The sequence below is a fragment of the Pezoporus flaviventris genome, unplaced genomic scaffold, assembly GCF_033815535.1.
Source record: "Pezoporus flaviventris isolate CSIRO_AGI_PZ_B2104156 unplaced genomic scaffold, CSIRO_AGI_Pfla_v1 ptg000007l, whole genome shotgun sequence".
NCBI classification, from domain to species: domain Eukaryota; kingdom Metazoa; phylum Chordata; class Aves; order Psittaciformes; family Psittacidae; genus Pezoporus; species Pezoporus flaviventris.
This window is the reverse complement of record NW_026892555.1, coordinates 20803192-20830304: the sequence shown is the minus strand read 5'-3', so window position 1 is coordinate 20830304 and position 27113 is coordinate 20803192. Positions and strand designations below refer to the sequence as shown.

General features: G+C 41.6%; 1 protein-coding gene across 1 annotated transcript; it reads right to left on the bottom strand.

Annotated features, from left to right (window-relative positions):
• Window positions 1-141: 141 nt before the first annotated feature.
• On the bottom strand, window positions 142-26626 carry SNX31 (sorting nexin 31). The gene is given in 13 exon segments (XM_061447982.1): window positions 142-308; window positions 1259-1294; window positions 1296-1319; window positions 2357-2434; window positions 4269-4364; window positions 4843-5046; window positions 5659-5754; window positions 6286-6355; window positions 8148-8235; window positions 9880-9970; window positions 13389-13499; window positions 26338-26412; window positions 26461-26626. Coding segments are annotated over 13 exon segments (1152 nt in total). The 5' UTR covers window positions 26548-26626; the 3' UTR covers window positions 142-212.
• Between the last annotated feature and the right edge of the window lie 487 nt (window positions 26627-27113).

The following is a 27113-nucleotide window of genomic DNA, read 5'->3' as shown; positions in this document are numbered from 1 at the left end:
CCAAAAAAGTATCCATGTAAGACATCTCCAAGTTCTCAGTACCTTTTCAAACTGGTTCAGTAGAGTTGTAAATACTACAAAGGACTCTGCAAAGGCAAGGAATTACACTGAAGATTGCGGAAATTTTTTTTGCCCTTAGAGTTCAAAGTTTCAACTACAGCTTTATTATTCCCAGACAATTAATTTTGAAAGAAAAAATCCAAAATAAATTATTACAGGTCCTCTTCTCCTATTTTCTCAAATACACAGTCATCTTCATTTGGCCTAACCAAAAATCTTTTCCTTGATATAAAACCCAAATGAACTACCTGCAGTGAAACAATAGTTAAAGAGTATATGTATTTCAGTAATTACAGGCAAATACAAAATTAAGCTAGGAAGTCTGACATGATACTGTTAAGGAGCAGTGATTGATCTCTCTAAGAGATACTTGAGAGAACAGATTTTATTTTCCCTGCTGGAATAGGACAAAAGAACAGTTGTTTCTGCTCTTAAGGCGTATTGCAGTGTACTACGTGTGGTGCAGATTGAATGGCAGTTCCAAATGTGGTAACACATCATAGAATCGTATTGTAGAATGCTTTGGGTTGGAAGGGACCTTAAAGATCATCTAATTCCAGCCCCTCTGCCACAGGCAGGGACACCTTCCACTAGATCAGGTTGCTCCAAACCTCATCCAACCTGGTATTGAACACTGCCAGGGATGGGGCATCATCAGCTTCTCTGGACAGCCTGTTCCCATGCCTCACCATCCTTACACTTAAAAACTTCTTCCTAATATTTAATCTACCCTCTTTGTAGGAGTACAGTGATAATAACAGATCAGCATAACAGCTGATAAATTATTGTTTGAATAGACAATCCAGTGCAGCAGTCAGATTTCGTAGGAAAATCAAGATCAATCCACATGCATAAACAATCCCAGTGTGGAATCCAAGTACATCAACTACATCAGGGGTTGCATATATACTGTATATACTCTCTTTAACCTCAAGTGTCTCATTCAGAAACACCTTCAAACAGCAATAAAATGAAGCAAGTTGTCATTAAACCCAAACCAAAATTTTTTCATTCAGGCATGTTTCTTGCCCTCTTCTTTCTCCATAAGTTCAAGCTTAGCTTCTTTTGCTGCCTGAAGAAGTTCATATTAAATTTATTAGGAGTCTCCCTAACCAGAAAAACAGAGGTTGGGCTAAACAGCACTAGCAAGCACTACACGCAGTATTTACATCTTGGAGACAATTTCTCACTCACTAACCTGCTTTTGTTGGATGCTGGATTTCTTACTATTTAATCATGCATTCAGGCATCTTCATCTCCTAAACAGATTGAAAAATTTAAGTTTACAATAAGATTGAATGCTCCCCCAACTACTGTAATAAATTACACTGAGCAAAGCAGCATTCAGTTAAACCCAGCAGAAAGTGTAGGAAATGAACTAGCATAGTTACCTTTCTCGTAATTCTGTTTTAGTCCAAGCTAATCAAGTCCAAGCAATGCTAGCAACAGCTGAATATTAAAGTAATGAATGGTCATCTTCATAATTAAATGTTTACTGTACTTCCACTACAAATAAACTGGGAGAGGTCAAATCTATTCCAAAATTAAAATTGGTCTTTTCTTCTGAATCATTTACAGTTTAAAACTATGAAATAACACGCTGTTCACTGCCTCATTGCTCACTGTAATCAGCATGGGTCTAGAAGATCACACATGTTCCTTCCCTTTTTTCTCTTCAGAAGTTTTCAGTTAGCAGACATTCAAAATCTTTAGATAGCACAAGGTTAAACAAAGCCATTATTAATGCTGGAAATTATTTCTTCAAATAACAAGTATCTAAACATTTTCATCCTTAAAGGCTACACAAAAGATAGCAGAAGTATTTTAGCTACAAACCTGAATTTCATTTAATTAACACTTCTATTTAAACCCAAAATGTTTCTCAGTGTGAATGTCACAGATCTCAAATTGGTCTAACATTGCAGCAGATGGAGCAAGCAAGTGAAGTGGGGGAAAAATGCAGAAGCCAGAAATGGATACAACAGGGTAGTGCAGAACATATGAAAATTATGCCACAGATATCCTTTATCATACACAGCAAAAATTTAAGTCAAGGAGGGAAGGCGAAACAGATTATTAAATCTCTGATGATAGTATTTTAAATGTTAAAGGTGGTTTATTTCTGTAAAACTGACCAAAGATGTACTTTTTAGTCAATTCATTCTCTACTGAAATGTTGGAACATGTAAGATCCTTTTTCTCTGGGACTTCTCTCAGCACATTTGAAAGAATGTTAGAGTAGCAGGCTTATTTCTTTTAAATACAAATTCTGACACCAACAAACACACATGCTCACCGTTTCTTGGCTTTCTTTGGCTGCCTTTATCATCTGCTCTGATACCATTTTCTTCAAGCAGCTACTGAGCAAAAAGGCCTAAAGAGGATAAACGGATAAACCACAGAACATTCTGATTTCTTCTATTAAAAGATGTACTCAACTCTTCCATTTGTCCTCCACCAGAAAACTGCAGTCCCCAATACTTCCCTGAGTCAGTTAATTTTACTCTGTGCTTAGCATCCTCACAGTGCACCAGATTTGCTGCAGTTGCTTAAAGCCCAGCCTCAGCATGACTAACCCTCACAGCAATGCTCAGACTCGAGAATAAGAATTTTTATGACTGGCTTTGTAAGGCAAGTTATTCTCTCTAGTTGTTTGTGGCTCCTACCTTAAAGGCTGCTAAATTAAACCAAGGACTAAGTAAGGTTAATCAAAAGCATCAAGACCACTTCAACAAATGAAGCAAGCTGGAGTTCACAGGCACTCGGCACTGTCAAAAATCAAAGGCCTGGTGGTTACGTGAGAAGGCTGCAGCTGTTTGTAGACCATCTCAGACTCACATCTTGCATACCTAATACGAACAGAGCAGTATGCACTCATCCAACATATTGGGTACCTAACAAAGGCACCTCAGAGAGGAGTGGTGGTGTTCTTAGCTCCTTAGGCTGTCTGATAAGCCTGTACAACTCGTTGGGATACTGCAGCCCAAGTTAAGTTCTGAATTTCACTCTGAATTGCACCTCACTGTTTACTCTCCAAAAAGCAGCATCTCAGGTAGGGTATCAAGCACCAAAAGATGAATTGAAGACAAAACATTCTACAACATCAGTGATGAAGGGGGGAACCATCTCTGTTTAAGCTCCAAATCATCCAGTCATGCCATTTTCTGCAGTGGGCTCTTGCATCAAACCCTTCTTTCTTCCACATAGAAGCATATTTCTGGCCTTTAGCTCTTCCTCACACTTCTGAGCAAAATGGGACACAGGGTTGCTAATCAACATGTCAGGGCATCAAGCACAACCCTAATGGATTTCACAGAGAATTTATACTGAATTAAGTTGGTTTGGGGTTGTTTTTTCTCTCCAGCAGCAAAGAAATTAGAAAGCTTACTGCTTATGGCTCATGCTCTCATAAAACCTAAGTGTGGAAGGAAAATAACACTTACTAAATAGCTGTGTGAACTACATCATCACCCTGGAATTAAGAAGTCATGTGTGATAAATTAAGCATTTTGGCTTTACTTGAAAAATCCTTTCTGCTGCTGGGTTGGTCTCAGAAGCAAGAAAGAGAAGCAGTTTACTTGAATAGCAGGCTATGCACTTTTTATAGAAGCTCTGTACCTAAACTGAGACTGGTGCTGTCTTTGATATCGCAGAGTCTGGATTATTTGCTAGGCAGCATAACCACAGATGGATGACTTGAATTCCTGGATATCTTTAAAGAGCTGCCTGAAAAGTAGGAGGACTGGCACCCTATAAAATCTTATTTAAGAATTATTTATATGTAAAATAAAATATACTTACAATGCCATATATTCACACCCTCCATTAACCTGTGTTAACATGGCATATTTATACTTGAACAATAAGATTTTTGTGTAAAATGGGAGCCCTTGACCTTAGGTAGGTCTGACCAATTAATGATTTTGGATACTTACTGAGACCAGTATATAAATGGCTCCTGTCCGCACTTCATCCCAGGCTTGCTGCTGATTGCTAGACATTTCTCTTCAATGGAAAACAAAAATTCTCCTCCTCTTACAGTAGGAACTCAAACGCTTTCTCCCACATAACTCTGTCACCAGGCTAACCTGCTTGAAAGCATCACTGCTGCTCTCTGGTAGAGATAGATCAGCCACTTCTGAAGATGCCTTATGGCTGAAGATGATACATTTTAATCTGATCCTACCCTAAAAGGACTGGGAACTGACCTGTTTTGTGTACAAAATTATCCACTGCCATGTGCCCGAGTCATTGTACTCAAATCTAACCTCCAGAGTGTCTTCTTCACCATCCTTTGTAGCACTCTGTAAAACAAAACCAAAACCATCCAATGGACAGAAGAAACTACTAAAAGCAACATCAAGGTGTTCAGCCTTAAATCAGAATTAATCAATTAGGTTCATTTTATATAGCATATAAATAAAGCAGGGTGCAAGTGGGAGGTAGGACAATGGGGTCTTTAGAAGTCTAAAGATGGCTAAAGCAGTTTTGCTCCCATGCAAAACTCTCTTGACAACTCTAACTTCAACAGGAAAGCAAAGTGGCAGATACAGTATAACATGGAATACCACAGAAGGGAGAAATATAGCAGAGTAAGCTTAGATGGTTACTGCTATAAAGGCTGCTAAGGGAGTATGTTTCAGAACAGGTTTGGAGGGGAATATGGGCAAGTGAAAGGGATTTAAAACAGACCACCCCTTCTCCCCAGATCTGCCCTTCCCTGTCTACCTTAGTTTTATGAAGAAAAAATGAATTCAGATACAGAATCGGTGAAGTACTTACAAGAAAAGTAACCTGCCAGCTTCTTAACCTGTTGATTTTAAAGCTGACCTCTTTGGTCTGGTTAGTAGGAAGTTTTATGCAGCAGTGAATCTCATTATTGCCGACAACGATGTCAGCTGAACAGCCTTCTTCTGGATAGTCACAAATGCAAGGATCAATCCCTACGCATCCATAGGACTGCATTTCTCAAATCAGCTCCAGGAACTGCACCAAAAAGACAGAACTGAAATGATTTTCTGTAAAGACAAGTGAAATCTAGTGACTTATAAAGACAAATCTTTCAGAGTCCTAACACTTTCTCCTGGGAGGACATAGATTCACCACAGTATGTCGGTGCTTGATTCAGAGAATAGTACTCACGGTCCAGACTTGGAAACTTCATTTCTACACACACACACATTGAATACAATGAGTTGAGTCTTTTGGATGCTTATGAGATATGATGATAGGAAGACAAAAAACTAACCAGTAAGAACTATGAGAACAGTAGTCCCAGCACTCTGAATTTCCATCTGATGTCCTAATCTGTATGACAAAACTTTGCACCTGAGTTCAGCAAATAAAAAATAGCATTCACAGTCAAAAACTTCCTGCTAACCTTCATGATCCAAGGAATTCTGTTCAGTTATTTTAAAATGCTAGCAGGGATGGTAACCTCCTTTCCTATTGGTGGCTCAGTATCTGACCAGGATATGGGAGACCTGGCTCTCTAGCTCAAACCACTCCACAAAACCGCGCTCTATTTTTAAAGTCACATCATTGCTTCAAAACCCACCCCTTTCATCTGTTTATGTTATTTTTAGGATAACATTTTACCTTTACTTTGTTTGCCTTTTTTTTTTGTAGGAATCCAAGTTCCTGCATCTGCTCTTCTGTTGGTTTAACCCAATTCCTCTCAACTTCCTGGATTGCCTTAAGAGAGTTTTTTAAAATAGCCAAAGAAGTCAACAAAAACGTATTTCCTTTTGCGCACAAACATTTAGAAACACACACAGAGGGCTTTTTTTAAACAAGGCCTTTGATTTTAGGTCAAGTTCACTCCACACTATTCTTTCGTCCTGAATTAACAGTTTCCAAAGCTAGTACAGTTCAACACACCTACAGTTCAGAAATCAAATGCTCTCACAGCACAGCAGAGTGCCTACATATTACAGATACAGATACATCCGTATACACTTGAAAACAGAGGAGACAAATACCTAAATATCCTAAATGTGTCTTTTTTTATTCAATACTTTTCCCATGCACAAAACATAGATGAGTTAGAATCTCTAGCACATGATTTTGGAGGGGAAAAGGAATATGATCAACCACAGCTACACCCAGCACTTAGAAAAGCACAACAAAGCAGTGCTAAACAGGAACCATTTACAAACATTTCAAGAAATATTAATATTGGAAAGATAGATAGCTTTCAAAATTACAAACACCTTTCAGCTTTACCTGCATATATAGCAAATTCAGTGAAGCTGTACAATCCATCAGCAGTGTGTCAAGAGAAGAATCCATATACCTTTTCCAAGCAAACGGGAAAAAAGAAAAGTAATAAAATATGTAGATATGCTTCTAAGCATGGCATTGTGATTTTTCAGATAAATATGATGGGAGCACAACCTGGAAAGATCCCATTACTTACCAGATTAACAAAACAAAAACCAGTTATGCCTCTGAAGTGTGTACTATGCTTATTCTTTATACACTGTAGCAGAATGGAAATAAACTGAAGTCTGGTGATCCAGTCTCTCCACCTTGATTTTGGTGGTACCAAACATAACAGCTGCAGTTTAGAACTAAAACTTCCCTCTTCCTTTGCTCAAGCAGCTCAAGGTTTGTCTACATAAAAGTTGGTAAGACTCTCAGAGCATCCAGTGCCATGCTGCAGTGCTGACATACAAGACCGTCCACCAGCCAGCTGCAATACCAGCTACTGTAGAATTGCTGTAGTACAGCAACAAAGCAAGTTAAATACTCAGTTATCCAAGTGCCATGCTGCAACAGTTAGTAGCTTGAGCTGTCTTCTGGAAGACAGCTTAGGTAAGTCTACATGACAGAATGAATACAGCAGGCCAGCTGCATTACATTGAGCAGGTAATACACTTCCTGCAGCACACAAACCACCCCAGAGCTGCCATTTCCTACCTCTGTGATTTGCAGCTGCATGAGAGAAGTATCTCCTCCTACAGTCACTTTGTCATGCCTTAGAACCACACAGTTCTTTTATTAGGCTGCTAGGTTTTGCAGTTTGTAAGGGCAGATATAAAGAAACAGAGAAAGCTTTGCAGAGGTCAAGCTCTAGCCCAGTAGATCTAAACCAGACAAGTTACAAGCATCAAACAAGTTTCTGTTGTTTGATGTTTGCTATCACCAAAAGATATGGTCTGTTCTTCCTCTTCTGTTCCCAATCATGGTTGTTGCTCTAGCACTCATTTGATGCAGCCAATACAACTCACTAAGCATGCAAAAACCTTTTTTTTTCTTCTTCATTGTAGGGAGCAGACCATGCCACAGTCACAGTTGACAGCCATTAGCCTGGCTCAGCTATACTGCCTAACTGCACCCCCAGGGCACTATTTGACAAGCAAGACTTTGGCACCAGATTCCCTGTCCCCGGGGTTTATCCTCACCCACCAGTCAGCATAACTGCTTGCTGCACAGCAAACAAGACTGGGGAACTGACCAGGGCCAAAAATAGGTCGGCAAAACCAAATAAATTTTACAGCCAGCAACTTGTTTTTAGGCCAGGCTAGCTCTCCACTCCAGCTCACCATGTCTGCCACACAGTTCTACCAGCATAACTGAGGAGGAGCCCAAGGTCTGAGCAAATGAAAGGGGAAGAGTGCACTGCTGCTTAAGCCAGGCCACTTACCAAAAGAAATGTTCAAGCTATGGCCTCAGGTATCTTTTGTATTAGCGTATAGAAATGAGCACTTCTGATATAAAATAACCTCTCTCTGCCCAGAGTTGCAGCTTGCAACTCAGAACTTAAAGTTCTTTTCTATATAGTTTACAAGTATATTCCAATTTGTGATCACTGCATTATGCAGGTATAAAAGTTAGGAGGAAAGCAGCCACAAAGTACCTCTCTAGGTTCTGAAAGAATAGAGGGAATAAATAACTAGTTGCAGAAAAGGACACTTTCAGTGATAAAATATAAAACCTGCAGGGCCAGCCAATTTCAGTAACAAATTGGCCTCAGAGAAAAATAGGTAAGTTGCTGAGGCTTAAAGACTTTGTAGCCAAGTTATTCAAGGGATTTCTTCCTCCATTCATGCATCTTGGTAGTTTCTCTTAAGCTTGTTGCTCACCATTTTCTGATCCCAAGCTTACAGTACAACTCCTTCATGCTCTGAAGACTCACATAAGGAAGTTCAAATTCTGCCACTTTTTTCATCACTGGGAAAAGAAGAAAAAACAGAGACAGTCAGTGAAACAGCCCCGCTGCTTTCATTTATCAGTTAGTACTGGTTACCAGTGTGCTTTTGGAGAAGCAGGAAACTTGACAAAATTAAATTCTGGGTAAAGCATGGAGAGAGGTTAGTTATCTTCCTCACTTCTCGAGTGTAAACTTACATAGCTCTATTACTTACAGAATATCTCTGCTCCCTTAGACTATGGTCTTACAGAATATCCTTTTCTCAGAACACAGCTAAGCAGGATAGATGTTTCTGCATTGAAAAGATGTTGATGCAAGCTCCCAGGACTGGTGTTTTTCTTGAACACCAGAACACCAGACAAGCAGTATAACTAACTTACAGCAAGAAAAGCATGTCACTCTTCAGAAGTCACTACTTTCCTGCTCACTCTTAAAAAGGTCTGAAGGCCCAAACCTGTAACCAATTATTTCTAAGCTAATACCACAATTCAGCAGAACACCTAAACATGTCATTTTAAGCATATAAGCATCAAACATTTTTTGGCAGTGGACTGTGGGTTACATTTGGACCTGATGTATTTGAAAGGAATATTGAAGATGCATTGAAATTTAATTAACTGAAAGACTTTTATCTTATGCTGTGTATCTGATTATATCTCAGTGCAAGGAAAAAATAATTCCATCTGCAACCACAGAAGAGTATATAAATGTGTTATATCCAGATACATGAGACACAGTAATAGCCAGGGATTCTGTACACTCAGAGATACCTTTCACAGACAGAGAGAAAGGGGCAGGGGAACAACATATCAAATAGACACAAGAATAAAGTTCCTATGCCACTGAGTAAGCCTGATTTTACTACTGGACCTTCATCTAGAAAAGGTTCAGAAGAGCATTAACACCTTTATACCAATGAGAAGAAAAAAGGCTAAATGACTTGTTAAGGCCACACAGAGAGGCTGCAAAGCCAAACTTTTCTCCAGTCAAAAAACAAACACTGTGTTCACTTCCCTGATGTGACCCGAGCCTATCCCATCCCAGGTCTGGATCCAGCCTCATCCACACAGCTGCCCACAGGGGAAACAGGACATCAACAGACCAATGAGGACAGAAAAGCTCCTTCACACTGACCACGGAGACTCACAAAACTGAGATATAGCTTGCTCAGTGCCCTCGTGGTTAAACTTACATTTCTGTCAGTTAAGAAAGGAAACATGTCATAATACAAAGGAAAGTAAGCCACAGACATTGTTTAGAAATATAACAAAAGAGTTTCCTGTCCCATTGTTAAACTCAGCATGTGATCTGTAAATTAAGAACTGTTTCATGTAGGTATGGCCATCTGATTAAATACCTACCGAGAAGATACACCCAATAGTTCCCATGTGGTAAAAGTTGCTACATGTTGCGTAAACCAAAAGGAACATGATACTTGTATGTGAAGGTCTCACCCCTGTACCACACAATGTACTGCCATACTTCGCTCCCCACTACCACTCTTTCCAAGCTACGTGGAGAGAGGAATGGAGGGGGTTTATCAGACAGGGTGGGTCTTTCAGCCTGAGCAGGCTCATACAAGCTCTGTTCAGACTCCAGGTTCAGTCACTTCAGACAACACAACATCTAAGGGAGGGCTGGTTTAAGCACAATGTAAAACTTACCAGAGAGCACTCCATTGTCATGATCTTGAAAGAAAAATAAGCTAAAATACTTCATTAATTCTCTTGATAGCCCCATCTCAAATAATGTAACCTTTAAAAACAAAGATCAGGAACTTAGCTACCCATTAGCAGGAATATGTTAGAAAGTATTGAACATTTTTTTCATTATGTCCCATTTAATTGCCTGTTTAAAAGCAAATATAACCACTCCTGTATTGCAGCATTTGAGTTTGTGAGGAGTTTCAAACTTAAAAAAGGAGTTTCTAAGTTTCAAAAAAACATAAAAATGTAACAAACCAGAAAATGTTTACTGCTCTGCTATGCATTTAAGTATCCTCTACCACAAGGCATCTGCCATGTTCTTCCAAATCTTTTATTCCTAAATCCTCACATCGTGTTGTACAGTGAGCACTGTGTGCTATGAGCTAACAACATTGCTCAGGAAAATTACAAATACGTATGTTTACAGGATGTGTGCATCTTCTGAGCTGATAGAGTCCTCTGTTTTTCTAGGAAATATCTAAGACCCCTGCCTATTTATTGAAAGCACTGGTCTTACTTGCAGGATTCTACAATTCTGCAAGAGGGCTTCTGACAAGAGCAGACTTGAGGTCCATTGAGCTTTCATTATTGCATACAGAGGAAAAATTCTACCCAGCTTGACATCTGGATTTGTTTTAGCTTGCTCTGCCCTCTCAGAGGATATGAAGCAGCAGCAACAGAAGATGAACTTATTTGCAGGACCAGCTGCAGAATGGGTTAATGGAGACAGAAAAATCAGGCAGAGGTGAGCACAGAAACTGCTAAATCAGATGGGGGCAATTGTCTTGTTCTGGTTTAGGTCCTGAAAAATCAAAGCATAAGTCAAAGCAGCCGTAACCTAAAAGAGCACAGTGCCATCAGAGCATTCCTAAATCCTGCAGTGACCATAATCTCCCGAGATCTCTCAGGAAAGTGGTGTGGCAGCTGTAAGAAAACTTTCCACCCCCAAGAATACTCCTGCCATAGCTCATGTGGCAGATTGTGCAACCTGATGGAGGAGTCATGCTGTGGTCAAAGAAGCTGGACTTTCTTTGAGCATAAGGTGGAAATACAGGTTTTCAGTCTTCTTCCAAAGGGTGACCATCCCAAACCACTTCTATGTGGTAGCATTGTAAATTCAATCATCTCCACAGTTCAGAAGGGTTTTCTTCAGCTGTATCAGCTGGTTTAAAAAGCAGGCATTTTTTTTTGTGCATGGAAAAAAGTAGACATTGAGCTCAATATAGGTTGGGAAGAACTGTTCCAAGTTAAAGTTGAAGAACACATTCATGAAGTTTTCCTTATACTTGTTAATATGAGGGCTGTTACCAGAGAGGGCAGCAGAGCATAAAAATCACTTGCCTCACACTCAGTTCAGACACCAAATATAACGGGAAGAGAGTTACAGAAGTTCAAAAAGTATAAAAGACATAAAAGTGAGTATTAGCAGCACCATCTTCCATTCTTTCTGCCTCTGTGCTAAGAAGTCCCCTTTGTACCAAAATACTAAGGACACTGGATGGCATTTCCCAGGAATGTCAAACACACATCTTTCATTCAGTAGGATTTTGACTTATTTTATTTCTCGGATCAAAAAACAAGCTGGTATATGCTGCCTGAGCACCAGGATGTTAGGGAATGTCCATTGCAAAATCTACCTGCACTGCAAAAAAGACAGTCAGTGTAGCAGCACATATACAACCACAGGAGTTAAATAGTGCTTAGAAGTTCTATCATCTCAACCTTAAGGTCTTCTTAAGGAAGAAATGGTGTCTGCGGTATTTAACATGCCATTGTTTCTTTACTGCACCACATAAACATTAGGTGTCTATAAATGCAATAGACAAAGCAACATACAACACCACTGCCCGGCTTGGAAGTTATCTGGATCCACTGCAAGCTAACAAGTTAATCAAGCCCAAATTATTACTATTTTTTAAAGTATATTAGCAAATTCTTTCCTTACTTAAGGTCCCTAAGCAAAAGCAAGTCTCTTATCTAAAAGATGTCTCCTTACTTCTTCCAATCTATTATACTGCTCTCCCCCAAAATCAAAATTCCTAACTTCCTGCAATCCCCAACACTTTTTGCCTTCAGCATTTCCCACACCACAAGTCTCCTGTTGCAGGGTCTAAGGCCAACTCTGACACCTTCCCATGGAAGAACCAGTCCTAGCATTGCCTCAGGTGATGCAAACCCCAGGGCAGAACAAAGCCAGCAAGGGGTTACCTTGTGTTATCCAACTCATGGTAACTGTGCACAGATACTGCGTGTATCTGACATGGCCAGACCATGCCAGCTTGATGGAGGAAAGCAAACACATGTTCAGCTTGCTGGTACCTATGGCCAGCTGAGAACTACCTCCACAAACTCAGACTGCAAAGGCACAGCAGAAATACAGCATACAGTTTCCTGCATGATGAGAGGAAATTTCAAATTCCCATAAAAAATGAGCTCCCATCTGGCAGGTGTATGCTTTGTTATTGCTGTAAAGATTAGGAAATTGAAGCAACCAAGGCAGAGACTTCAGCCTTGCTTGTGCACACACACATGCAAATACACAAAACATGCAGAGTCACCACTGCTCCCCCTCTCCTGGCATATGAAGGGAGTCCCATCTGAAAGTTTCAGATGCAAGCCAACCAGTTGTATAAACAACGTTTGGTTGCTCCTGGTTTCAAAATGCAACTAGCAAGTGTTTACTGTATGTATTACAACAGCTGTTACGGACATCCCACAGCCACAGTACTTGAACTGCACCAACAGGAAGTCCCACAGTTTCACAGCAAACATCAGGGGAGGGTTACCAAGCATTGGAACAGGCTCCACAGGGAAGTGGTGGAGTCACCATCCCTAGAGGTATTTAAAAAGACGTGTAGATGTCATGGGGGATATGGTCTAGTGGTAGATTTGGCAGTGCTGGGTTAACGGTTGGACTAGATCTTTTCCAACCTAAATGATTCTGTGACACAAAACAAGTAAAGGAGAAGTATGCAGAAAAACACAACATATCAGTTGCACACCAAGTTCTAACAGCAGCGCGCCAGCCAGGACATAAGTCAAGACTAGACCATCATTTCTTAAGGTCCTTTCCAACCCTAAGTGTTCTATGATTCTATGGTGCTATGTTTAGCACTTTCATTATGCCAAGCCAAAAGGAAGAGTTAATTAAGAGTGTGTCCCTATATGAAATAGTATATCTTTTCTATCATGTATGAAGGAAATCTGAATTTGACAACCAAATGCCATAGAAGCAGAGGGTGTGTAACATTAAGATGAGGCAAATTACAGACAAGTTCAAGAACCAAAACCGCTCATAACAAAATGAGCAATGCCTCCCACCCCAATAAACCCCCCCAAAAAACACAAAAGATTTTTTTGAATGTCTTCAAATAGGGTCTTTTATAACTTCCTGACCGAAATTATCTTCTTTTTTCCCCCCACTTCTCAGAAATGGAAGTTTCAACATAATTCTAGAAACCCATTACCTCTAATATTCTTTCTGCAGTGTCCAGTGTCTGGATCTCAAGTCTATTATTGCTGCCATCAGCGAGGTAAACATCCAAAAAGGCTCTCTTGGTTTGGATCTTAAATGTATCCTGTTAGGTAGAAACAAAACACTGTTTAATTGCTTTTCATATTGCTGGAGCTCTTTTGAAGATGCTGATGCTCCATTTCCCTATTTAAGCAAGTAAAATAAACAATTCAGATTACTGTTTAGTAAACACCCAAACATATGCAGAACTGCAAGTGGGAAGATACTGCAGAATTAGAGGAAAGTCACTTTGAAGTTAAGCTGAGCACAAGTTAGTGTCTCAGCAGCTGTAGGAATGATGCAGTCACTGTCCTAGGAAGTAGAGACTCCAAAAAGAGGAGGTGGATAAGCAGCTGCATGCAAGTATTCAAAGCCACAATCTTGCCAAAAGGTAAAAAATGCACCCCTGTACCTATAAATAGGAAAATCTCTAGTGAGAATAACGAAGCTATGGTATCTTAACAGAGACACTGCTACTGTGCAGTGCCAGTGCTCAAGATTCAAAGCCACCACAAATGGAGAGGGTATAAGAAGAAACCTGAAAGTGTTTAGGTCATGAGAAAAAAGCTCTCAAGTAAGTGACCTCAGAGAAATGTCATATGTCTAGACATAATAAAGGGGTGATTTGCAATCTGGAAAACTGAAGTACAGAAGCCAGATCCATGGCCTGTCATTTGATCATAGATGCAGTCAGACTAGAAGTAAAGCATGCATTTCTAACAGTGAGGCAGTGCACAGGAATGGGGTATTTTCCACTGGGTTTATATCAAGATTTTATTTCTCTAAAAGATTTTCCTGAACTCAAACTCAGAAAGCCCCATGCCTTGCTATGTATAAGAAATCAGTTTCTTTTTTCAAGAGAATGGAGATTAGTTTGAGAATTCCCTTGGGGATGCTTCTGGACGAGGCAACAGAAACTCATCACTGCAGCTCCTCTTCCTGTTAACTGCTCTGTACCAGAGGACAGCAATGGTCTTCCTGGCATTTTAAGTCATTAAGGTGAGGTACTTCCCTTGCGACAAATAGTGGAGGAAAATGCTGCAATTCTACATACTGCATGCAACATTAATTTTTAATTTCTTGTATCCACCTAGCCTGGTGGAAGGTATGGGAGTACTTAAAAAGATCTGGGAGCCCTTAGGTTTCAAGTACTCTCAGGATCTTGCTGCAGAGTCTTCATGGTGCCTGCATATAGGAGCATCTCCTGACTCCACCATCAACAAGAGCAGGGTGGCAAGGCTGACATTTATGCTGGGTACTCCACTGCCGCTCTTTGGCTGCCCTGGAGAACATAGTAGGATGGATCACCATATCTGGTGCTTACCTGAGTACTTTACCACTTTCCTGAAGTGGGAAGGAGCAGACACTTCTTACAAATGCCTTTGGCACACATATTTCGGCATGAAACATTTCACAGGCGATAAATAAAGATGTATGTGAAACTCAGAACAAACATGGGATGCAAACAGCAGAATGAGGTAAAGACACGTAGCTCATCACCGACTCTTGACAAAGAGCAAGCAGATCACTATATAGCATGTTTACTACCCAGGCCTCAGCAGTACTGGGTGAAGGTGAGGGCAAAGGCTCACACACCTCAGTAAGCACTTCTGAGTGTGGGCTGATAATGTGGAAGCTCCCATAGGGAAAGCACATAGAAGACTTCATGCACCTGCTTCTGCCAGATCCTCACTGCTGCTACTGTAGCTTTCACAGGCTGGGTATAGGCCACCTCATCCACTGTGGCAGCCCAGAGTCAAAGACATAAAGGTCACTTTACCCTTCTGCCACACCAAGGGAGTCACATGTCGCAGCATCCTACCCTGCTGACTACCTCAGTGTTCAGCAATCATGAGAGGAAGAAAAAGGGCACTTTCAAGCCACTTCCTAATAGTTTGAGTTCTCCAAGAACACCGTGGGACCTAACAGTAGGCAGATTAATTTGAAGATCTACAAGAAAGAATGTGTTAGAAAAAAGAAAATCTCAGTCCCATCTACAATGGTCACATTAAATATCACTGTTTAATATGCAATCCAGTGGTTTAGACAGTCTTTTAAAAACTGCTTTGTTTACCTTATTTGACTCTTGAACTACAGGCACAGCTTCATTTCATGGTCTTGGGGATAAATTCCCTACTTTCTTATCTCCAACTTTTGATCACTGGTCTCTTACTATGGCTATGACATAGCAATTCAAAAATAAGAATTAAACTGTTGGGTTTGGGGATTTTGTTCCCACTTTACCACATGCTTCTGCACAGAAGACAGAACTGTCTATGCCAGAAGCTCCACACATTGTTCAGTGTTATAAATATTTGTGTTTAGCCTCTTATCAGCAAAGTATTGTTGAGACCAAAAAAATTTACTTACAGAAAAATGAAAGGAGGAAACAGTGCAGGCTGTAAGGCAGAAGACAGTATTAAGTGAAGAAATACAAATAGACACGAGAATCCAGAATAAGTTTAGTAGAAATACAAAGGGAAGAGCATTTATCAGCATTAGCAATAATCCATTTAGTAAGTGCCCATGGCAATCCCAATCACTTCCACCACAGACACAAAAACACTCTTGAAAGGAATTTGCAGCAGTGAGTCAGAGAAGTTCAGATCTTCTCGAAGGCTGCTGTTTAGGTTTTGGAAAAAGTAAGTAAGAGTCACTGTCTCATCTACTCAAAGCAGGCACCAACACAACGCCCACACCACCACCACCACCCTGCCCCCATGTTTTGCCAACAAGTTCAGCAGTACTTTCCACATTTCTTACCCTACTGCTCCTGAAATTCAGGGAATGTGCCATGTAACTAGAATTGGACACTTTCTTGCACTGCTTCTTTGAATCTTCCCTTCATGATGCTACTATCCTGCAGTAGAATCTCCTGTAACATCCAGAACTGCTGCCTACTCCCCACTTGCTGGCTCCTGTAGCTTGAAGCAGAGCTCAGTCATTAACATAGGAATACAGAATAACATAGAGGTGGTGAGGGGTTTCCTGTGTGTTTTGGTTTTGGTGAAAAGAACAAATTCTTTTAACAAACAAAATAAAAACCTCAAATGAATTAAAAACTGCAAATAAAGGAACCAAAAGGAATATCTATTACACAGTTCTCCACTGGCAACTACATCTTTCCTCACAGTTTTCCATTAGAAAACTTAAGTGATTTTGTTTTAACAGAAGTCAATGCCAACCTGAACCCTCAGCAAACTCTCAAGGGATTTGTTGCTCAGCTAAGAAGAGTGTGCCGTAAAAGGAGAAAGGGTGAGAACGGAGGCCCTTATTACAACATGGTTGAAAAGAACAGCAGGTCAGGGCACGGAACTGAATCTTAACATAGAAAAATAAACCAGACATCCTTGAATTAAAATTCTTCAGAGTTTTCTATGCCAGAAACCTCCCCCCCCAGCCAGAACACAAGAAATGGGAACTTTGCACATGAAATTCAGATTTCAGGCCAGCTGTACTTTTAAAATAGAAGTTAATAAATAAGAAACCCAACCTGGTTTGATATGAGGAAATAACATTCTTAGAGCAGTGCTTAAATTGTAGCTATTCAGCCTGACTCCTGTTTGTGTACATACACATCCAAACACATTTGTGAGTTACAGGATTGTTAAACATGCATTCCTCCACTGCCTGCACAATGCCCAGTGTGTTGCAAGGGCAGAGAAGAAGGAGCTGCATCATCAGAGACATGGTCTCTGTCCAACAAAATGCAACCCATGATCAGACCGACTTTGATTCCTGGCAACACCTGCAGATTTCTGGCTTGCATTTTACCTACACTTTCAATAGTACACACACCACAGCTCTCATGTTATTCGGTCCTTGACCTCATGCTTGCTTTTCAGAAGGAAAAGCACATTACAGAGTCCTTTGATGAAGGACTACATAAGAACTCTGCTTTTTGCCTGTTATCAGGCACTGGTTCGCACTATTTGTTCAAGTTCTCAGAAATTTCTCATCTGTCCTTTCACCAACACCTGAATCCTTTTGCACATGCTAAAAGCTGCTGTACTGGAAAAGGTCAGCCTGCTATATCACTGACTTGAAACCTCTGCTGCTGCAAGAATAAGTGTCTCAATTTTATTCATAAATGCATAATGACTGACTGTCCTCACAGCTACATCCCAAAGAAACCACCTTATTCCATGGGTGCCTAATACAGAGACATACCATGATCTTGAATTCCATTCAAGGATATAGTGGACTTCCATTAAAAGGAGACTGTTACGGTTGCATGTAACTGCTCATACTGTCTTTCTCCTGATGAAAAAGAAGACACAACACAGCCACAAAAGTCACATCTTGTTAATGACTTCTTGCAAGAACTGTGCCATTTGTCTTTAGGGGCTGCAGGTAGCAGGGCATATACTGAAGCGTGGTCACTGGCCAAGTCTGCAGAGTTTGGAAGAGTGGAGGTGCAGGAGAGTTATGGGTTCAGTTGTTCAACTCCACTACATACCATTGGAAATATTCCAGCAATGCTCATTCTGAGCAAAGCATCCATTGTGCCAAGCTGCTTCCCCATGTGTCAGGAGTCCTCCTGTCCCCTGACAACTCCTCCCATGAAACTAGGTTGCTGAGGAAACAGCCAGAGCATGCCTGTTATAAGGAGCAAACCATAACAACCTATGCAAGAGGTATAGGTGTTGCTGGGCCAAAAGAGGGGCTTGGAAAGCAGGGTTAACCTGCATGGCTTTGTACCCACTTGAAAAGTTTGCCTTGTTAGATATGATACAGGGGGCAGCATGATGTTGAGGGCAGATACAAAAGAGTCATATTCACTACTGTCAGGCAGATGCAGTAAAGCCATGATCCTTGCGCAGCCTTCCCGCTCCAGTGAGCGCTCATCTCTGCACAGCTGTCACATTCAGAAGAAAAACACAGGACAAGGACCAAAAGGGTCTCAAATTCAGTTTGATTTTCTTTTGCATCTTCTATTTCAGTCAGTGACATACACAAATCTCTTCAGTGAGAAGCTTAAATACTGCCTGTTTTAAGACAAGCCAAGAAAACAAACCAAGCACTAGTAGGCTACCTGAGAGAACAGCTCTACTCTCTCTCATAATGAAAGATAGAAGTGAAGGTGAAAACAAATCAGTGGTAGAATTTTTAGGAAAAAACCCTAGCTTAGCAATCTTATCCCTCTCAATCTACTAAAACTTTTCTATTACAAAAGCTGGTTTTACCTTCAGACAGATCTGTGCTCAATAAATAGCTGTGGTGGCAGAAGAGTGGCCAACTGCTTCCTGTTCATCACCACCTGCAGTGTGGTTCCTTTGTCACTTCTCCTACATTAGCTGGCAGGTTGCTTGTACAGGTGTGCACTAACTTGTTTCAGGTAGCCAAGACTGCCTAATAAAAGCCGGTCCATGCCACTGACAGAAAAGGAGCATGCTATTTCATCACTTTAATGATGCTTTGTTCTTGAATCTTTCATTAATCATCCCTCTTGCAATGTAACATAAACAAGAGCAAGTTTGGGGTAATGCCTGGTTTCAACATGAAGTAGCAGTAACACTGAAACCCTCGTAAGCAACATGCAGCACTTGGCATCCTACAACACATCTGCAACATCTGCAACATCTTCAACAACATCTTCAACAATGAATAAGGAAAGAGCAATACCAAGGTGCTTTAAAGATGAACTTCACTCCATGTCTTCAATGCTGTCACAGAAGTTTCATCACTCTGCCATGAACACATCTCACAAGTCCCAGTATACTGATAAATACTGGAACATGCACACCAAAGCCAGTCTGTTGAGCGAGATTCTTCAAAAGCCAAAATGAATACTTATTCAACCACCAGTTACACCAATTAAAGGCACCATGCACAGCTAATGACAGTGGATGCGCTTCTGTCTCTCACAGAATTATTTGATCTCTCTTAGGAGTTTGTTCTTTGCCATAATGAAAGACCACATAAAGCACTACTGCTATTTGTATTAGGAAGCAGTAATTTACGTATGCACAACCCTTTTTAGTTTAAATTGTTAACAAATAAAAGCTGGAGAACTCCTGTCTTTGCCAAGCAGTAAGCCTAAACATCATGTATGAAACTCCATTGTATTACGGAACAGAAATTTGGGGTAATTTTATGTCTTGAGAATGTACTAACCTTGCACTAACATTTAAGGTATAATTTAGTGCCTACCTTGAACTCTACAAAATAACTGATTGCTTTTGGCAGCACAGTCGTCACATGCCTTAATAAGCACAAATACATAGATAACCTATAAATCAAGTATTACACATGTACTTATCAAGTCACCCCTCCTCACCAAAAGGGCCTATAGTACAGAAAATCCTAAATATACAACATCATTTCTGATGGGGTGTTGAGAGAAATCTACTGGCATGCCAAAAGACATCTTTAAACACTGCAAATATGCATTTTGAGGAGTTATTTCCTGCCAGAATGTTGCCAAAAATAAAGCAATTGGCAGTGTTTGAAGGCAAATTGCAGGCATTCCCGATGGATTTAACTTTCTTTAGCAGACCTGTTATCAGTCTCATCAAAAGTAATTAAGACTCAGCAGTAATTGCTGGGAGTCATCCATAGGGCTATAGCTGGCACTGGATCAGAACTAAAGAGAGACTACTCCTCACAAAAGAAATCACAAAAGAAATCTGAAAGGGACTTTTAATTCACTGTCTTGAGCATTTTAGTAGGTCTGAATTTAAAAGACTGCAAATAAACTGTCTTTTTGTCTACAAAGTACATAGGCAAAACCTTTCTAGAGTTTGTTAGGAATACTTAATTTCCTAAGTGTTTCTGAACTTCCTTTAATCATACATAGCAAGCAAAGAGCTCTCAAGTCACAAACCTCTTACATGCTCCTTCAAAACATTTCCTCTCTCCAGAATAACTCACCACAAGTGGGGTTACAGCAGCACCAGAAGCATGCCAAGCACTTCCCAGAAAAGTAAGCAGCATCCCATCCTTGAAAATACTGTTGGAGTCATACTGCACCCACCTGCTCCAAACCACCACCATCCTCATAAGAACAACAGCAGCTGGAGAGGTGGTAAGGGAGAAAAAGAGAAATACAGCACCTTGCAGTAGTCAGACACAAGCAAGAGCTATCCAAGCCTGCCAAGGATCATACATGTCATGGAGCACATGAAAATGGATTTGCAAGAGTTATCTAGGTTGCACCAGCCCAAATACAATGCCAGATTCTGCCCATCACTACAGTTGCAAGAAAAGAGAACATGACATTTTCACAGCAGTCATCAATACACTTATCAGTCCAAAGCACTGACACTACCAAAAAGCATTTACAGCTGCAAAATCCAAGCATGTGTGTAATCCTCCTATTGAGCTCTCACAAAGACTCTTCTGGGAACGGTTTAGATTCATCAGATACACCACAGGATATAAAACCAAAGCAAACAGTTCTTTCCATGTGAGAAAGAAGTTCATATATGGACAAAACAATAATACCATTATTATTATTGCCACCCAGGCTTCACAGAGAGCACTCTGTCATCGGAGCTCACTGCTTTACAAGACAGAGAAATACTCTAAGAACACAAGGAAGATAGCAAAGGAAGCCTTGAACTCAGGAGGTAGGATATTTCAACTCTTTCATATAACAAACTATTTGTCTGAAAAATTCAAAACTTGCCTGCCGTAGCTTTCAAAAAAACCCTCTGAAGACATCACTATTGGTAATATTTGAATTCAAAGTAACTGAAAAACAAGAGGAAAACAGGGAGGGAGGAAGCCAAGCTTAGCCAAAAGATGGCTAATGTCTAAAAAGTTGTATATATGACTGCTGGTTAAACTACTTAGCCTTTGGTTTCTGGCACAGCTACCTTTACTAGCCTGCTGTTAAATCATTGAAGCTATGACAGGTGCAAAACACATGTAGTGTTGCTATTCTCCCAAAGCAAAACTACAGGAAGGTGCTTGGCCACATAAATCCATGGTCATTCTGGGCCTCTAATGCCAAAAGTAACTGTTGAATACTTAAGCGAGAAAGATCAAATAATCACCAAGTTTTAAAGACTAATCTTAAGGTTTTGTTTTGTAAATCCTGGCCCAAAGTATTTGAGGCCAGAGGCTACAAAACCTCTTCAAGCTCATCCCTTCACACACTCTTCTTTTGAGGTAGTTGAATATTTTTATTTAGTTAATTTCCTGGCTTATATGAATCTCCTGAGATGCATTCTAAGATCCTGCAAACCTAGTTTATAAAACAACACATTCTGCCTGAGATTTTTCTACAACCTCATTATAATTATGACAAGTCAACCTGGAAACTCTTAAAGGGAAGACTTGATACAGAGCCCAGTTCCATATTACGTTTCCACCAGTCCAAGTGCCTGCCTTTTTTTGCCTTCCTCTTTTACCCACCAGCCACGAGTTCTCACACCCAGCCCAATGTCAGCTTTGGCAGCTGTGAAGCAGCAGAGATGCTTAGCTCAGCTCACTGATCTGGAAGAACAGTTGAAAGTCAGACCACAGGCTGTCACTGAAAGGCTAAAGTGAATTAAGTTTAGTGTGAAACTGCACCTTTACATTTTGGGAAAGCTGCAGAAAGGCAGCTTCTTCAGAAATAAGAGAAATAAGATATGCTGCTGTTCTGCAAGCAGTAAACCAGACAGGACAGGGCTGCAACATCTAGTCCCAGCCTTTTAGACACAGCCTTACTCAACAGAGAATAGAAGGTAAAGCACCCTGCAGTCACAATTAGAGACACATCCTCAAAGGTTTTAGCCTTCTGTATGAAAGGTGATCAGGTTGGTCTAGCCAAGCTTACCATTCTGAAGGTACTGCTCCAGTTGAGATCATCTCCCATCTGCCATTGAATTGGTCATTGCCAGGTAAAACCTTAGAGGAAAAGCAGGCACAGCCAGCCAAAGGAAAGCTACAGATCAGTGAAGAAACAGTCACAGTTTCCAAGGAATTTTCAATGCTCTCTTGTTTTGACAGTGAGACACGATGACCTACAAAGGGCACAGGGTACCCACCCAGCACCTCCCTGGGGGCCATCAGGGACCACAGCAAGGGCAAAGCTTTTGCCTGGGCAACCACCAGAAGCAGCCCAACTGAGCAGCCTCTTTTGACAGGTTTCTCATTTTCAGTCTTACCACCTCTGATCTCCTGTTCCGAGACAGAAAAGTAGCATTGTATTAACCTTATCAGCTAGGTCTTATACACCTCATGGACAAACAAGGTACAGTTAGAGATGTCTTCTTTTCCCAATACGTCCATACAGGATTTCTTTGATCTATATCCACAGAACTACATTTTAAGAGCTGGTGAGTTCTGCCCTTGATTAGTGCTACCTCAGATGCTTTTATTATTTTGTCTGTGAGAGGTAGTAACTTTTATCAGATAATCTAATACTGTCAAAGAAAAAAAAAAAACAAACCCAAACCACACATACACATAAAACCCCAAACAAACAAAAAACAGAGACTCTTTCAGGAACACAAACTACCTGAAAGTTTGATTCTTGCTCCAGCTGTATTAGCTGGCTAACAAGAGCATGATGTCTTTGTATAAACACTACCACTGCATGTATAACCACACCTGTAAGGACTGGAGAACCACAATTACCTTATGCTAACACAAGCAGTTATAAGATAAATTTGGGCAGTAGTTGGTCACTTGGAAGTGTAAAAATTCTCTGCCATAGGCAAATTATCTCAAGAGAAGGATTAGCTATTTCTTCACCTAAATAAAATCAATATAGCATCTGATCAGGAAAATGAGACTCCTGTAGTTTGCTGAGACATTCCTACTAATTAAATTTTAAGCACCAGTATTCAACTCAGCAATTAGCATCATTAAATCCTGTGAAAAATGACATTTTCCCTCTGGCCCCAGCTGCCCTTGTCTTTCACATTACTTCAGCAACTGAAGCTTGAAGAAAAACCAAAGTTTACTCCTGCAAGAATTAGCAATACGTTTTCCTGCCCATTGGTTAAAACCAGGAGTAAGGCATATTCTGACAGATCCACTTTCCCTACAGTGGCCACACATTGCCAGTTCTGAGTTCTTGTTTATTAGATATGCATGAACCACTCAAGAGATACAGTAGCAAAAAGAGTTAGGTAGCACTACATGCTTTGGTTCTGTGTAAAGCTAAGCGTAATAGCTAAGTATAGAGGGCTTTTAATCTCCAAAGTCCTTCATGTATGTGATCTTCCCCCAGGGACTGAAAAATATTATCTCTGCTCCACAGGCAGGCAAACTGAGGAGATACAGCAAAAAAAAACCTGCCAGAAGTCAGAAAGGCAGAGCTACACTGACAACAAGGAGGTCCCTTCTCTTCCCTCTGTGTTCAGGCCATGCCTCACCTACACAGAGTGGTACCATCTGTTATCATCTGTTTGCACAAGCTGAGACTCTGGCCTACTTAGAGTAAAATAAACTAAAATGAATTTATCTCAGTGACAACTGCTTGGTCAGTTTCCTGAACCACAGTTGTGTGTCCCCAAGATTTGGGCTACAAAGAAAAGAAACTTCTCCCACCAATTAAAGAAAACTACCTGTCAACTAAGTGTGTATTTGTGTACAGTGCTGAAAGTCCACCAGACTATCAGCAACCAGCATGGAATTTCATTCTAGCAGAATGAAACTGGACAGCATTTGTCTTCACAAACTCAATCTACATTACAAATGCAAGTCATCAATGCTATACCTGGTGGTGCCAGGTGCCTGCTGCCCTGCCACATGAAAGCCACAATAAGAGATGGATCCCCTACCCAAAACCTGCTGCTGACCTTCCCTCTTCTTCCCCCTTCAAGGCTTTAGGTTTCTTTCTGCAACCTAAAGCCACCCCACAGAAAAAACATATCTCAGCCCCAAGCACTGCCATTTTCTCTTAGCTGGACCTACCTGACCAGGCAGCTATCCAGATCCATCAGTGCTGCATTTCACTCTTAACCCTACATAGGATGCATCCTATTTACTCCCTGTTTGAAATACAGCAGTGAAAGCTTTAAAAATATGCAAGAAATAATCTGTTCCTTTCAGTCCTACAACAGAACATAGATTCATTATTATGATATTTGTTTAGAGATCAGCTGCCAAACTAAAAAGCCAAACTAAAAAGTACAGTTGTGCAGGAATCTGTCCACAAGGGAAGCTTATTCCTAATTCTTATCCACCACAGAAATGCTGCATGTGTGGGACACACTGATCACGAGGCTTGAATTACTGTATCCTGGAGTTTAAGACTTCTTTATGTGTGCATTTCTCTACCTTAACAAAATATTTAAAGCAAAATAAGCAGAACAGGATGTAATGATTATAGACAAGCATCTCGCATAAGGATAGAGAAGGCAATTAAGGGACAGCAGTGTAGTTGTAAGCTTCAAGACAGAGTATGGCAGTTGCCAACAGCAGGAATGAAGCAATTAAAAATAAAAATCACCTAACAAGTTGTAAAGCCCAGCAAGGGGCAAACTGTTAGTAACACAGTATGCAGGGAAGGAGAAGATTTTGCTGAGCGTGTTAATGAAGTTAAACTCTTGAGCAAGAAACCGTAAGCCTTGAAGAAAAAGCATGCAAATACATAAGCTGGTTTATTAGCTCAGATATGTTATCCAAAATGCTCCATTAACCAAAGCAAAATATTACAGTGAGAGCTCCCACAGGGAAAAGAATTGCAGAGTTTGGGGCACAAAAGCACACCTCAGCAAACACAGCTTCCCGTAGCAACCCTGCTGCTGACTCAGCTGTTTTCTAGCTTTGCAGCTTCAACTGCTTGTTCAGTCACACAGAGTTGGGAGAGATGGATCCATCTCCATCTGGAGTTACCTGGCTGGCTGTAAGAACTGCTCCACAGTGGTTCTATCATTGCAACTGAGAGCACAGAGAGAAGGCTGCCAAGAGAAGGAGAACCTACTTAACCCACTACCACGAGGAGTATTAATCAAACAGGGGCCTAAAATAGGGTTGTCAAAATAAAATGTAAAATAAGGCTGCTCAGCAAGGACGACCCACACTGACAGAAGAGCTGGGAGAGATCTTGTGTGGAGCCAAGGACTGGTGAAGGCCAGAGAGATCAGGCTAGCAAAGAGAAGGCTGGCAGCCATTCTGCTTCCATGAAAAAGCTCAAATCACATGCTCCCTTTTATCATCCTAAAAAAAAAATGAAACAGAGGATAGAGGGGAAAGGGACAGAGGCAACTCAACAAGAAACAAAACAAAAGCAGAAATAAACAGGCAGGGTCACTCTGAAATACTCCACATTATTTCCTAACGCCCACTGTTCCTTTGAATACTCCAGGCCTGTGATCCAGCTGTTTTGTAATTGCCTTTGGGGAAAGGGTCACTCCTGAGGTATCCACTTAGGCAATTCAGGCCAAAGGATCCAACACTCAGTTAACTCCTGCATTGTCCAAAACACCCTGCCTTGACTGTGCAGCTTGCACGGACCGACCTCTACACACTTAGACTTGTTCACAGGGTTAAAGTCCTCTTACAGGAGTGCAGTTGCACCTCTCTCCCAGAGCCCAAGGAAAAGAGGCATTTGGAGCCCACAACTTGGCCAGTGCATCCCACTAAGCCAGCTTACCGTACCCTTCTGTCACATCTCTTGGCTTTCTTTGGATTTGCCTCTCATTTGTTGCTGGATTTCACCCTGCAGACACGAGTGCCACGCAAGCAGAAGCTCTGCCTTTCTAACAGCCCATCACTGAGGGGACCAGGCATATGCTCCCTGCGAGATCAGCATGAAGGAAACTTTAACAACACGCATTTGGGCGGAAACAACTCGCCGTCCTCATCCCACACTGGGTCTGCGAGGGCAAGGAGAGCCCCTCCTGCCCTGCAGCCCTCACGGGGCGCGGCCTGACGCAGATCCCGCCGGTCCCCCTCAGGCTGCCCCGCCGAGGCTTTCCGGGGTGCCCCTCTTCCCGCCATCCCCCGGCCGGCCTCACCCGCGCGTCCCACCGGCGGAGCTGGCTGTACCGCGCCTTGCCGAGCAGGAAGCCCTGCAGACACACCGAGTACACCTGCAAGCACACCGCGCCCGGCCCGAACCACCCCGCCGCCAGCTCCACTCCCCGCGCCCCCCCACGCCTGTCCCGCAGCTCCTCGGCGGCAGCGATGCTGAAGTGCAGCTTCATGGCGGGGCCCAGCCGGGCCATCCCCTCGCGGCTGCGGCGGGGCTGAGGGAGACACCGGGCGGCGCGGGTAGGAGCTGCCGCGGCGCCAGGGGGCGCTGCAACAGCGCGGGCGCTGAGACGGAACGGTCCTTGAGGCGCTATCTCGGCGGCGGCTTTTAATTAACATCCCTCCGGGAAAGGTTAATTAACACCCTCCGAAACAGGGGCCTGTGGTGGGGTGGTTCCGCGGCAGAGCCTTGGTAGGGTGATGGGGGAAGCGAATGGCCTGCAGGGAAAGGGGGCTGGAAGGGCAGCAGGGGTGACGGGCACTGGTCGGTGCGGAGCAGTGAAGCAGGTGTGAGTAGCACAGGGAAGTGGGGTACAAAGTGACAATTCACTATGAAGTGATGATAATTCGCTGGTTTTCAAGGAACAGGAACTAGGAACCAACTGGTGAGAGCGATATGCAGCAAGTTCAGAAGAAAATAAAGTGATTTTTCCCCACAGTGCCTCACTGAAGGTCAAATACAATTAAAACAGCAGGTCCATCTCTGCCATGGGACTTTCATATATCGCTAATTGCCAGACAATAAAGATGAGTTACAATT